This window comes from Acanthaster planci, unplaced genomic scaffold (genome assembly GCF_054643075.1).
Source record: "Acanthaster planci isolate LZ-2023a unplaced genomic scaffold, COTS_SCS Contig1, whole genome shotgun sequence".
NCBI lineage: Eukaryota > Metazoa > Echinodermata > Asteroidea > Valvatida > Acanthasteridae > Acanthaster > Acanthaster planci.
Window position 1 is genome coordinate 636,291 of NW_028257625.1, and position 15,251 is coordinate 651,541.

Below are 15,251 nucleotides of genomic sequence, written 5' to 3' on the forward strand. Positions count from 1 at the left end.
CAGAGAATTTTTAGGTCTCTCTGCGGGTAGGATGCCGTATGGACAAGTGTGCGGGCATGATTACCCCCCGTGTCGGTTGCAATTCGTGCATCGAATGCTCGCCAAAGTGGAAAAAACAACTATCACTTTGCTGAGAGGATGTGGCGAACATGTACTTATGTACGTGTATTGAGTTCATGTGCATGCCATGGATTCAGCTTGCCTTTGTTTTGTTTCGAGTTTGCTGTTGCTGCATTTTGAGCCTGTACGCAATTTCCTGTTTGCCTTGCAAAATTGGATTGTGAAATGTCTGTGAAGTTTTAGTCAATGTGTTTTCCATTTCAGTACATGTACCTAATATGCATACAGTACAGGTACATTTACATGAAGTTGTACCCGAGTTGTGAGCATTTCGTGTGTCGGTGCACTTCTTGGTCATAAACCTTTCATATTCATGAACTGCGCTCATGTGCTCTCTGTAATACATTTTGAATTCTCATGTTAGACAGAACGCGCATCACACATCCCGCAGACATGCATGAGCCAGGCTTATGTCTGGTCTTATAAGTACATGTACATGTACGTACATGTACATGTACATGTACGTACTGTACATGTACACGAAGACTTTTAGGCCAGGTTGCAGTACCGTACATGTGTTTAATAGCCAAAGGTCTCTTTAAATATGTATTTAAAAACTTTGAATTTAAATTTGCAAATGCATGGAACCTATTCAACTGGCCCTGTTTTTCAATTGGTGGCAAATTTTGGGATATCCTGTATTCAGCAATTCTTGGCTGAAACTTTGTCACTTCTGCATTCCCAAAACAGTTCAAAGAGTAAAACATTCAAATGTGTCAAAATTGCGGTACAATGCCCTAGCCGTTGCTACCCGTTGTCACACAAGTATGGCCCATGTCTGATACATGTTAACCAGTGAAATGAGTCTTTGACTATCAAATGCTTGCATATTGTCTTACCTTTCCAGCCAGAATGGTTGCTTCCCGTTCCCCCAAAAGTTCTTCACTTACTGAGCTGAGCAGAGCATTTCAAAGTTTGTTTTCAGGTTACAAAATTACGGTACCTCAGTTTCATGAGATCTCTGCGTGTGGGTTGGTCATCATTCGGTCAACTCACACTGTGCCCTTCACTCTGTCGCACCTTTGAGAATCCAGTTTTGTGAGTTGGCTCTGGTACATGTTGCTTAGCCTGCATGGTGGCCTCATGTTGCATGTACCTGTATCTCATAGCATACGTGTTCCTATGTGTGTTGCTTAAATGTTCAGAAAGAATAGTAACATTTGAACCCCCTCTCCTTTGCCGAACTGATTTTTGAATTGAAATCAACAGTTTGATGAAAAACTTGATTCCTGTTTCTTTCTTGTAAAATGCCAATTTAGTTGAAATTTTTGCATTCTGATTTCCTGTAATGCTTCTGTTGCTTTGAGTGCCTGTTTTCCTTCTTGAGATTTTGAAACTCTAAAAATTGCTGCAAGAAATGGCGTGTACTCGGAATTGCATAGCCAGTAAACTAGCCAAGATCTTTTAGCAACCATACACTGCAAGTCAGCCACTGGTTGATAGATTGCATGCATGTAGGTAGGGAAATTGATCAGTGGTGGACATACATGTTTGGTTGCAGATCGAACTTCGCCGCAGGTGCAGTGGGTTTGCAGTCCACAAGTTGGACAATTTATTTCCAGGCCTTGTCCATTCAGTTCTGCCTCAAGAGATGCATTTTGTGGCCCAGGTCACAAGATGTCATTTGATCAAATGTAACCAATCAGATATGTGTATTAATTGGTTCCTTAAATGGAAGAACCAGCCTGAAGTGAGCCCTCTTGTGGCACTGTTTCAAAGGGCTGTATTATTGAGGCCCCTCAAGTTGCCAGTTAAACTGATTATTTCTCATAGATTGTCCACGTGTTTGTAAAATACATTTAGGCCTAGTCATAGAGCTGCTATAAGCACAGAAATTTCCCTATCGAAGAAAATGTTTACTCACAGGTTACCAGCCAAAGTGGTATGTAAATATTTTAAAGTGTAAGACTGGTACGCAGCTGATTTTTACTTACCATGTCATTTTGCTTTAAGCAGCCCTGTGAAATATTGGCCAGGTGTAGCAGTGTACTGGTAAGAGCAAACATAGGTTGTTTCTGAATCACTTGGTTTGCGGCTTGAAATTAGGCATGACTGTATGGGACATGGCCACAGCCCAAAGCATAGACTGATGTTTAATTTTGAGCCATAGCTAAGTAATGTGGACACGGCCTTAGAATCTGCAGAGTGTTTCAGAGTGTGCATGTAGCTAATCTGTCTGCTGTACCAATTTATTAACCCTATTCTCTTCCGCACAGCCACGTCATCTCAATCGCACACGCCCCCTTCCCCGACCAAAGCCCCGGCCCCCGCGACAGCGCCCAAGCCCAAGAGACTCGATGGACCAAGATCGCCCACTGGGTAAGCCTTTTAAGAAACCCACCTATGCGTTAAATCTACAGTCTGTGGGGATCGGTATTTTCGCCATTTCAAGATTTCACATAAAATGCTCCTGATGAAGAAGTGGCCCCTGTTTCTTGAAAACCTCACGAGTAAGAGGAGGAAGCAGTGGCGTGAGTTTTCCAGACTTTTCCCGATTTGGTGATTCTGGGTCTCCAGAGGTTGAATTGTTCAGTGCATGATTCACACAGTGATAGCTGTTTTGGAGGGAACTCAGGCTTGTTACCGTGGTTACCTATTCAAAGCCCGTAAAAGTCACTGCACTTTATTGTTTTCTTTGTGCCAAGAATAATGTCAGAAAAAAAAAATCAAGGTTGTACTTGTAGGTTCTGAAAGTTCTCGGAATAGTTATAGTTCTCAAACAGTGACAGTTTGGTTTTTCAAAAGGTGAAAGTCATTCAGGAACAAATCAACTGATGTTATACCAGTTTAAACATGTTCATTGTGCCTGGGTGGGCGTACGGCCACACTTATACTGTCAATCACGCGCGCGTGCATTGCGGATCTTGAAAAACCTACAGTATGCTTCATTTTTGAGCGTGTTATATCGAAATACCAAACTGGATCAGAGATTGAATTTTTCAGGCATGGCTATTGAAGTTACTGCTCATGGCTGGATGGAAGACCTTCACTAAAACAGACTCATTAGAATGAGAAAAGCAGCATTTCAAAATACCCTTGCTCTTTAATAAACGTGTGACAGATTTTTGTTGGAATTTTTTTCCCCCCCGTGTTGTCTAGCCCCGCTCCAGGCCCTCAGTACTCACAGCCTCCTCCGGAGTCCGCTCAGCTTCACATCAGTCAACCTCCCACCCGCAGTGCGTCATCAGCTACCCAAGAGCTAGACGAACTCATGGCCTCATTATCGGACTTCAAGGTTGGTTGGGAACGAAGAGTTCTAATTTTGTTGTCAACATTGTTCCAAAGAGATGCCTGATATGTCAAGGGGATTTTTTTCAAGCTCTAGTGCACCCTTTCCCCCCAAAAACAGTTTATTCTCCCTTCACCTGATTTATTGAAAACAAGTTTGTTTTGGAATGAAACAAAACCCCAAATCCTTTTCTTTAATGTTTTTCCACAACATTGTTTTCACCATTTGAACAATAAATAGATAGAGAATTGTAATACTTGTAAAAATGACCATGGAAAAAATAAAAATGCTTTCTCCAATAAAAAGACATGGAAGTGGAAATTTGCAAAGTGTCAAATATACAGTTAAATTCAGGGTTGGGATTTGCCAGGATTTTTCCTAATTTTTGAAACTTTTTCTCATATTTTTCCTGGTTTCAAGGTTTTCCAGACAATCTGTTTATAAGTCTGGAAAATCCTGAGTTTATCATTCAGGTTTTTGGTCATGAAAAGTTGGTATAAAACACAAGAAGTGGGTATTTTAAGGGGTGCCAAAAGGCAGACACAAATGTATGCCACAGACCCTATGCTGCTGTGGGGCTCTCAAGTTTCACTTTTCTCTAGTTTCACCCCTGTTCAATTTCTTGCAAAAATATTTCATCTGCTTCAAGTTGAATATGAATTCAACCCCAACCTGACAAAAAAATTGTAAAAAAACCCCTTTAATCTGAAATTCTTTGAAGTCTGCACCGTTTTACACTAGGTTCAAAGCAGTTGCCCCAAACCAGAAGACATGTACAGATTAAAAGCATCTCCTGAGCTGTCAAAATGACTCCACCAGCTGTGCCAAACGTAGACGGCTGTTGATACCGACAAAACCTGATACCCGCCACAACCGCAACATGCCAGACATAGTCGGCACGTGAGCACATTGACCCCCAAGGGGTCAGGGGTCGGGAAAGGTCGGCAACATGATCAAGTGGCTTTTAAATGGGTTTTGACAGGCTTTGGTGAGGAATGTTCAGTGGGAACAATCGGGGTAATAACGTTCCCTGTTGCTACGTAATGATGTACAAATACAACATCAACTGTTGCCAAACACATTCACAAATTTTTTAATGTTCCAAACTTGCTAATGGATGACCTTCAAATTTATAACTGCCTGTGACGTGCATGCAAGCATTGGGACTCTGTGGTAAAGCTTTCTGGTATTGTTCAGTGAGGCCACCAGTATTTCTCTACCATGGAGTGATGCTTTAGAAAGTGCCTGTTTACGAATCTTGGCAGCGGTAACTGGGGGGGGGGGGGCATTGTGGTATCATGATTCACTGGTGTACTTGAATGTATGGGTTTAAAATGGATGATTTGGGCAGTAATTGTTAAGGTGTGCCGGAATCTGAGACGTTGATGGGAAATTGAAATGTAGATTTGAAAGTCAAGAGCAGGACAACTGACATTTGACTGTATAAAGACGTTTTTGGATCTTTTGTTCAGTGCTTTCCTTGAGAAGGAAGACTTGGGCCCTGAGTATGAGTTTTAAGCTGAAAGTTGTCAAGATGTGGCATTATCTTGCCAACAGCACAAATGCATCCCAAAGAAAATCTGTGGGCAGATTGGAAGCAATGATTGGTCTATATTGTTTTTTTTGTCATCAATTAATCAAGGCACTTGCACCAGATGTTACAGCCCACGATAGACAAAATTTTATTGACGTATCACAGATCAATTTCAGAAGTCTGACTCTGTGCACAGCAGGGTTGAGATTTGTCAGGGTATTCCTTGAAAGAGCGGGTTTTTGTTTTCATCGGGATTTTTCCAACAATCTCTCACAGGATCTGAAAAATTCAGTGTTACCTTTTTAAAAGGTGGTTGTACTTATAAAAGTCGAAATAGAGCATAAGAAATTGATATTTTAAGGGGTGCCTTTAGGCAAACGAATTTATGTTCTTCTATGCCATTGACCCTATGCCGCTGTGGGGCCTGCAAAACCTTTGGTGAATATTTCGAGGATATCTCACATTCGCTCAACCCCATCCCGGCACAATAAAAAAGATTACTGGGACTGTTACCAAAAGTTCTGCCTCCAAGCAGCTCATGCCGCCCTATTAAGTGAATGTTTATCCAGCAATTGTGAAACCAGCATTGCGTTTGTTTCCCCGCGGCTTTCATGAAGTTGAAAGATAAACATCTGAGCGTCCCAGCCAGTACTTCTAAATTCTACTCCTTTTGTCTGAAGTACTTTACAAATGGGAAACAGTACATGTTGCTTTGACAATAGAAGCATGGTCAGAGTTTTTGTGTGTTGCCCAGAGGCGTTTGTGGTCATGACTTAGTGTTTATTTCCTTCCCCACCCCGGCCTCGAATGAGGTTTTTCTCTTTTGGTATACTTACCGTTATCAATACCAATCCTTGTCCTGTTTCCTGTCCATGTGGTTATCAAGTCGTGGCATGACGTTATTCCCTCTTTGCATTTTTGGCGACTCTTCTAAAGTTGTTTTCAGGTTTGAGATTTTGTGTTTTGGGGGGAGGGACTGGATTAGATCGATTTGGGACGATTGCATTATTGCCATCGACATCCCCAGAAGCAAGGACGTAGAGTGACTCTGTATTGCTTTCTTCCATTGGCACTTTGCCAGCTCGGACGCCTTTGAAGGATTTCACTGCCCTCTGTGCCAGTTGAGTCTCTGTGAAAGCAATAAATGGATCATGACATATTCAATGTAGCCAATGAAAGTACAGGATAATGTGAACATGTTTGACAGAACCAAGAACCAAGAAACAGTTCAATTCACAGTTAATTCAGTGGGTTTGTGTTGGAGGTTTTGGCTTACAGAATTGAATGTGGAACTTTGTGTCAACTTTTCATTCAGAGGTACATGTACAAGTCTTAAAATAAACAGAGGTTTAAGTTCCTGGCTAGAACTTTGATCAGAGAACATGGGCTGACCAGTTGACATGGGACTGTCACCCCTGCGTGTACCGGCTGTCACCCCTGCATGTACCGACTTGTCATACTCGTGTTCCAATCCTACCGAGGCTGACATGGCAGTGCATAGATTGAGTCTTCATTCCTTGAATTCCCACCACCAGTGTCATGTTCTTACATGTACATGTATGTAGCAGAAACTGTTATTTTTATTAACATGCTGAGCCAAACCAAGCCGAGAACCAATTTGAAATAGTGTAGACTCCATGGCATTTTTCCCTGGTGTCCTGCTCTTGTAAAGAAATTGAAGCCTGGGGGATCCAATACTTGGCTTCATTTCAGGCTTCACCCCGAACAGTGATCCCTTGAAAGTACATGTACAGGTACATGTACATGTTGGCTTAGTGTGTGTAAATAGAAGTGCTTTAAGATTTGGCTCTCTTCCAGTGGTACTGTCTGACGTGTTTAACAACTGTGAAGTCTGGGGTCTAAAATCAGACAAAGCAACTAGCTGTGGATTGTATGCACTGCCCTCAACAATTTGCCTGTCGCCCATATTGAGAATATGGAAATAATTCTCAGGGTCAGATTTTTTCCAACAAATCACTGAAGGGAGGAAATGTTGGAATCCTCCTTTTTGTATCCAGGTGTCCAGCCCCCAGCCGGCTCCGGCTGCCGTCCGGGGCAGCAACGAACCCAGCTATGCCAAGCCTTACCAGGTGACCACTGCTGCTCAGCCCTCCAATCCGGCCCAGCCAGGCAATGCCGCGCCCTCGGGCACTCAGCTGGACTCCATGCTGGGCCACCTGAAGTCGGACGTCAGCCGGCAGGGCGTCAGCACGGTGGCCAAGGGCTACTGCGCCGCCTGCACCAAACAGATCATCGGACAGGTAGGCGTTGCTGGTACCCAACTGCCTAGGGCTACTAGTGCACATTTACAGGTGGTACGGATACCAGGTATTTTACTGGAGTGAAACATGGGCTGCATCCGAATCTGTTGTCTAGAGCTAGGTCCAGGTCTTCACTCCATTGGAAAAGTGTGGAGGCGCGTAGACAATAAACTTAGCCGTAGCTCTTGAAGCCCATTTCGGACATGGCTATGGTTAACCTGCAAAGACACAACCCCAAGATTCAAAGAAAAAAGCATACATGAAAAACGTTTTGAGGTTGCCTTTTGTTTAAAGATCTCTCTCAATAGACGCCATCTTTGTAGGAAAATTGCAAGTGCGTGTACAGTGCCAACAGGTGCATTGCGCACAGTGTGCAAACTGTTCTAAAATGGCATGCGTGCTGATCCAAATAATGTTCGAATATGGCGCAGCCAATACGCGTCACGGAAAGTGAAGTACATGTAAAAGATGCCGATGCATGTGGTAATCTGTAGGAAGTGACATCATTTGAGAGAGACCTATAACCCAAAACACTCGGGGAGGAAACCACAAATGTCATGCTGCGATTTGCGTATTGGTCGAACAGGTTTTAACTTTGGTAATTTTTGTCTCGCGCTGCTCAATTTAGAGCCATGCTTGCTTTAACGTCACTTGTGAACTGTCTACATTGTGGTAAAGTTTGTTTTAGAGAAAGCCATTTCGGTGAAACTTCAGGGTTTAGAAAACAGTCTTTATTACAGGATTTTAGAGGGAGAACTTTCTCCAGTGGCAGTGGTCGTGACACAAGTGAGACTGGACAACTTATCATTATTAGGATGAGGGCTACCTGGCACCACATAAATGCTGCATCTGCCACTCCATCCACGGATTCAGCCCAGTGGCTTGACTTTTCCGTCTTTTTATCCAGATTGTGACAGCCTTGGGTCGGACGTGGCATCCGGAGCACTTTGTCTGCTGTCACTGCGAGACGGAGCTGGGCGCCAAGAGCTTCTTTGAGCGGGACGGCAAGCCCTACTGCGAGACAGACTATCATAACATCTTTGCCCCTCGCTGTGCCTACTGCGACGGCCCTATACTAGATGTAAGTCGTCACCGTTTTGGTGTCAGCGTTGAGGCCAATTTGCACTCTGCGCAAAAAGCAGATGCGCGTTTCCTGGAAAGATTTTCATGCTGTAATTTTGCAAACATTGAACATGTTATAACTTTGAATTGAAATATGGCAGAATTTTGCTGCAGTTCTGCCCTTGATGCCCATTTGTGCTGTGTTCTTGTGTTTTCACGAGATCTGAAGTGGCTTTATATCCAGGTTGTTCGCTTGTCTACCACGTCAAGCTTCACAAGTTTGCCTGACAATCATGTTGACACCTTGTTTTTCTAAAATTTCAAAATATCTTGCATCTCGATGGAATGTGTTCATGCATTGACAGGCGTAGATAGTGTCAAATGCGAATATTTATACCAACAAAACCCCTCATTTGATAGGATCGAATCATTGCAGGCACACAATCATAATGCACGTCTTTACAAGCATGCATATGTAGAAAATCTGTCAATGGACAGCCAGGTTTGGAAAAGGGAGGTGTAATTTTTCTTTTTTTCTTTAAATCTCTTGTATGGCTTAACGAGAGAATGGTTATAGATAGGATGGGCAACACGACATGTAAATTCTCAAAAGATGACAAGTAGAGTTTTCTTCACGCATTTTTGTCTGTGCTAAATGCAGAGTTGCGTGACGGCCCTGGACAAGACCTGGCACCCGGAGCACTTCTTCTGCGCCCAGTGCGGCCAGCCGTTCGGTGACAACGGCTTCCACGAGAACAACAATAAGGTGTACTGTCGGGACGATTACTTCAGCATGTTTGCGCCCAAGTGCAGCGGCTGCCAGAATGCCATCATGGACAACTACATCACCGCCCTCAGTGGGCATTGGCACCCGCAGTGCTTCGTCTGCTGGGTGAGGTCAAAGTTTATTATAAACGTGCATGCCTTATTCTTGAGAATTTCTCCAATGGTGGCCTTGAGGGGACACTATACTTTCACTCAGTGATGTGAATCCAGGCTCAAGGCAAATACCCCCAAGCTGGTCAAATGGGCTGTGACAGAAGGCATTCTTTTCTTATCTTTCATCCTGTTACTCATGACAAGAATTGTAGTTGACTGATTTTTAGACTTGTCATGACTCAGTCCTACCTTCAAATAAATTGTTCTGACACGGTCAGTCTTTGAACACCATCAATTCTTTTACAGACAAAAACCATTTCATTTGGATGCCTATTTTTGTAATTTTTGGGGGAGGGGGTGTTTTAAGGCATGCATGATAAATTTAGTGTTCTTGAAACTATTCTCAAAAGGGAATCACTGTGGTGTCCCTTGAGGGCCTCCATAAAGCTGTATTTGTGCTTTCATGCACATGAATAACAAGTAGTGACTGCTGTGTTGACATTTATTGCCGTCAGTGTGAGGCAGATGTGTGTCATGCAGTGATGCATGTTCCAACGGTGACAGTAGCAGACTTAAATCAGAGAGGCTCATGGAAGTTCATTTCTATCTAGAGTGGTCCTCTGTCCTCATTGCTAAGGGCTAGAGTCAGTGGAGTTCAGGCCACCACATGCTCAATGCATTTCCACTAAGTGCTGCAGGAACAAGATGTTGTCTTGTGTGAAACCAAATGTTGCCAGTGTTAAAAAGTTTTAAATGATTCCGGAGCCTAAGGAGACATAGCCATGATTCGGTCAGAAATTAGACAAGGAAAAATCAGGGGGATATCCTGCCTTGGTCAGTCCTTGACTGAACCCATTGAGTGCCCCCCTTCAGAAAATGAAGAACCTCCAAACACCTCCCTGCCAAATGTATTCCAGTGGTGGATGCTGAGAATGAACCACACATTTAACAATATCCTGTAGCCCATGTCCAATCCTCCGGCAGCGGCTATGAGAAACACACCGATCTATGAGAAGCTTCAGCCGCTAGGCAGTGCCTTCCATAGGCACAAGTGTTACTTCCAGCCACAGCCCTCATTATTAAATCTTAACACCGCCCTCTTCAGTTCATGCCCCTTCCACATGTGTGCATTTCTAAGATTGCAATTCGCTCTTCAGCTGTACATGTGACAGTGCCGTACGAATTGAGCTGAAAGGGTATTGCTGTCCTTTATCAGTTTTATGAGCATTGGAAAGACCTTGTTTTTGCTCATCAGTTCATAAGCCAGTGTTGTCGTCCAGACCATCACAAAGCCTTTCACAAGACCAGACACAGATGACAGGGTGAACAGTGACAACGGAATATTCTTGTTGGAGTTGATTTGAATAGCTGATGACTTGAAGGTTTTGTGTTGGTGTTGGGATGGTCTTGTAATGGTCTTAACAGCAACACTATTAGAGCATCGGAAAGACCTTACTTTCACTCATCAGTTTGTATAAGCGTTGGAAAATGTGTTTTCTCTCATTAGTTGCGGAGGCTAAGAACGAATATCCACATCGCTGAACACTGATACCTAACATACAGATAGAGACTTTTGATGGATGAAAATGAAAATAGTTTCTGTTGATGAAAAAAGCCTTTCACTCAAAGGAAGGTGTGGCTTTGTAACTCGTGCTGGGCGGTGTCGCAAATAAGCATGAGTGTTTCAAACACTGTTGACATTCAAGATGCCCCATTTGGCTTTCAGGAGTGCCGCCAGCCGTTCAATGACGGCAGCTTCTTTGAACACGACGGCATGCCCTACTGCGAGATGCACTACCACGCCCGACGGGGCTCGCTGTGCTACGGCTGCCAAAAGCCCATCACCGGCCGCTGCATCACCGCCATGCACAGGAAGTTCCACCCGGAGCACTTCATCTGCGCCTTCTGCCTCAAGCAGTTGAATAAGGGCACGTTCAAGGAGCAGAACGACAAGCCGTACTGCCACACCTGCTTCGTCAAACTCTTCAACTGAAGGGGGGAAGCAGATGCGGGAGGCAGGCTTGAAAACTTTTTTTTTTTTTAATGAAAGGTGGGTGGTTGCCCACGCAAGATCTCCTCGTTGGAGAACATGAGAAAAGTTGGGCACATGATTCCAGGTGCGTAGTCTGGGGACGTGTACTGTTATTGGGTAACCAAACCCTGGCTGCATCATGATGTCAGCCGTGAGGTTTGTGGCTCCCAGCTTTTGAATTGTGGCAATTAACAAAAAAAAAAAGGAAAAAAAAATAGGCACAGGGGATTATAAAAAAAGGAAAAAAGTCCACTTTTTTCTCTAGAAATCCAAAACTTTCCCCACAGGGTGTACTTGATAGTTAAATATGGATAGGAACAGACTTCCACGAATTCATTGTACCAAGGGTATTGCTGCAAGAATGTAATCGCGTGTTACATGTTCCCACAAGTTTTTTTTTTTTTAAATTAGCACAGCACTTGCATGTACCACTTGCACAAAAATGTGCTTCACTTCCACGGCAAATGTGATCCCCTCCACACCGATACACTGTACTTTGTGAGACATTCTCTGGAAGAGTTTGTGCTGTGGTGCTAAACTCATTCTTAACTCAGCACATAATTTCACCAAATGTTGTAAGCCTTTTTTCTTTTCACCAAAGTACAAAGCAGTGGATTTTAAAAATGTATGTGTGTGTGTGTGCGAAAGTATCCGAAAGGTTGTCGGTTGTATACATTTTGGCCCAACTCCCTGGGACTTATTTTCATAAATCCTTCAGTGTCTACCACTGTTGATGATAAAATCTTTGTACTTGCACATTAGGGCCTGTTCTGGAAAGTCTTTAATCAAAATACACGTACAAAACAACTTTAAATGTGTGGAATTCTGGTTAGTTGGGAAAAATGCCCCCTCCCGCATTATTGGGAGTTCATCTCAACCCCTAATCTCCACCAAATCCTCAAATTATGTCATGAAAAAGAATTTCTGTCCAGTGGTTGAAAAGGATGTAAGAAGTACTAACTGTGTTCGGTGTAGCTTCTGTATAGAAATCCTTTGGGTTTTTGACTGCCATTGGAAAAGTGTTGCAACCAAAACTTTTTCTCTTTCTAGTGAAACGGAGAGACTTCTCTTTGTTTAAAGCCCCATTAAATTATATGAGAGTAGTTTTCAGTAACAAGGCTGGATCAAAATTTCATTGAATTTTTTTAGAAAATTCTTTTTTTTTCATGAAATTGCTGGGGAAAATTGTAGGACTCTCCAAAACAAGAATTAACAGTTTCCAAGCATCCAACGCGTCATTGATATTGTACAGAAAATTTAAATTCTAACGTACAAGTTTTTATGTGCAACATAAGGCATTAAGTCCTTCAAGTCATCAAAGTGTACTCACACTGTTTACTAACATTTTTGTTTCACTCGCTCTACTAATGATACTTTGTTTAGACCTAATCATGCAATGATTTGTATTAATCAGTTTAATTAACTATGAAAATTCTTAGCCCATTTCAAAAATATTTTTGTATAATTATGTAAAGTATACATTGTATTTAAATGTTCTGTTGATTGCAAAAGTGCCTTTCAAATTTTCTCTTAAATTGTGCACTTGAGGCTATGTGTTTGTCGTATCTTGTGGGAGGAAGTGCTTTAACCATTGAATAGTCTGTTGCTGTAGTTACGAGCACTCAGCGAGAGCCAATGAGAGTACTGCATTAGGGCTGCTGCGGTGTAGTTGGCAAAATATTTTGCCATATATATGACATGGCTGCACTGAAGTACATGTACATTTAGGCAAATAGCAATACATGTACATGTACCTTCAGAACAAGTGACAGTAACATACTCGGTGAATTAATACATGAGGGGTTCTTGTTTTTTTTCCTTTTTTTACAATTTAATGTGACTATTCAGAGAGAACTTTGAAAGGGGAAAAATTTCAAATTTCTTGTTTTTTTTTTAAATTCTCATCTCGATGTGGAGTAACACAGTGAAATGCCTTTTGAGTAATTTGTCATAACATGCGTTATTTTGTGTGGAAAATGTGCATATCCTTTTGCTTTATGCATATGCTTTTTATGTGTAATGCTGGTGTTGTGTCCTTTTTAAAAGGCATACATTCATGTACATGTATGTTACAGATAAAGCATTCACATTGTTCCTGTACCACATACGACAAAACACCTACGTATGGTGTACCTTAATGGCCACATTTTGGCACGTTCCCCAGTGATAATACATTTGGCCATTTAACGTATTTTTACATGTTAATCAGCATGCAGGCTATAACTCGAAGGTAGACGATATTTTTCCAGTTCTTTTTTTGGCTGTTGAGGAAGATAGATTACACTTACACTTAAAAAAGGCTGCTCGCTGAGGCATCTGCATCGGAAATGTCCAAGAAGTGGCCCAAATCATTTAATGCCATCAGGAAAAGACATTTTGCCCTCAGAAGTTGCCATCCTCTCAACAGGCATGCAGCTTTTCCTCGGCTCAGCTGATTTCCTCATTTTTCACTTCACATTCATGCCATTGAAACTTCAAAAGACACTGCACATAGTCTTGTGAAGATAGGAATATCCTCGTTTCTGTCAAAGTCCAAGTTGCATGCCTGTCTTGAGGCCTGCTGATCGCGTCAGTCAGCAGAAAATCTTGTGCTTTGCAGCGCCCTTGAAATGTTGCCTGGGTATTAAACGAAAAGATTTTCACCCGGAACACAAATAGAACAAGCCGTTCTGTATGTTGCGTATTTTGCTTGTGGTTTGTTGTTGCAGAGATATATGTGGTCATGTGTGTTTTTATCTTTATACTAACTGCACCGAAAAGTACTTTGCGGCATTGAATGTCTGCCGGCAAATTTTTCTGGTTGTAAATAAAAAAAAATCTGATTTTAAGGTGCTGCTCTGTATTACAATTGTATAAGTATAGGGTTATTTTGTGGAAAATTACATTTCCATGGGATTTGAATGACTGGGAAAGGTATAGATAGCATAGAGTCCAAGTAGCAATTATTTGGATAATACTGAAAATTATCCTCAAGCCACTAGCCGGCCACTTCCATAGTTATAGCCAAGTGAATTGGACGCCCCCCCTCCCTGTAACAGTCTTGTGAAATACATCACAGGATTGACAGCTTTTCTTTCCGTGCGCAGTTGTAAGACGGAGAAACAGTCTGTGAACCAACACTAAGCAGTTGAGATTATATGAGTAGTTACAATGTAGGCTGACATTAAGGTGGTAGGCAGCCGTGTTACTCAGGCAGAGTCACATAAACAAGTGGGGTAGCACTTGTAAAACGTTACCAGAGTAAACATTTTTGACACAACTTTTGTAACCAGACTACTTCATCAGATGCTGCGAAGGGAACATATTCATGAAACCACAGACATTGGTTGGTAACCCACTACAAGTGTTATACCTTACCGCATTCTTCCATTCTTGGTACTCTGCTACATGAATATTCATTTGACATTCACTACACTGTGGTTTTCAAACTGTATTTTTACAGGTTGGTATGTCAGGACTTCCAAATTTTATCAAAATGTCTGGCTGACTCACTTCTCTAGAATGGTAGTTATTCCCGAATTTCTAGTGACGAGCTTCATTGGAAGACGGATTGGTGTAAGAACATTCGTACAACACTGTGATCAACGTTTACCAATTTCAAAAACTTGTTCGTCTGCACCGTAGCACTTGATATTTTTGCTTCACATGATTCTAGGAGTATTGTAACAATGTAAGGTTTAATATCCTGAATAAGATTTTGAGATGAAAACTACAGAATGTGTTATACCATTGTCTATCTCGATGTCGGCTTCTAACACAGCTTAAACCACTGCTGTTTTTATTTCTCTTCAAAAGACATTGGGCAGTCGGGAGATAATCAAAGTTGGACCGGAGTAGTTTTAAAATGCAAGGTTAACCCTTGCAACTTTCAGTCCTTTGGCGAAAACTCCTCCCCACGTGGAGTGGGTCGGGTCTCTAGTGATACTTACCTCTGCCCAGCCTATATATGCAAATTTCCCATGTGCCTATTAAAATTCGCTGAAAAGACTTGATTATGCATACTGCCCCTTGACCCTCCACAATGCACTGCAGTCCCGCCGCCGTGTTCATCCTTCTTTTCGAAGCGGTAAAAACAACCGGAGCCAAAGTGGGGAAGGATGGGCGGGAGCGGCTGGGCAGGGGAAGTATCACTAG

At 42.4% G+C, this 15,251-nt stretch overlaps 1 protein-coding gene across 2 annotated transcripts in view; it reads left to right on the top strand.

Annotated features, from left to right (window-relative positions):
- The window catches only part of LOC110986282 (leupaxin-like), a 36,800-nt gene extending 21,966 nt beyond the window's left edge, over window positions 1-14,834 (top strand). For both annotated transcript variants that reach the window (XM_022248037.2, XM_022248038.2), the window contains 6 exons: window positions 2,337-2,439; window positions 3,220-3,355; window positions 6,902-7,144; window positions 8,052-8,225; window positions 8,868-9,098; window positions 10,812-14,834. In XM_022248037.2, the coding sequence (XP_022103729.2) occupies window positions 2,337-2,439; window positions 3,220-3,355; window positions 6,902-7,144; window positions 8,052-8,225; window positions 8,868-9,098; window positions 10,812-11,078 (1,154 nt within the window). In that variant the 3' untranslated portion in view covers window positions 11,079-14,834. The remainder of the gene's footprint in view (window positions 1-2,336; window positions 2,440-3,219; window positions 3,356-6,901; window positions 7,145-8,051; window positions 8,226-8,867; window positions 9,099-10,811) is intronic.
- The last annotated feature ends 417 nt before the right edge of the window (window positions 14,835-15,251 follow it).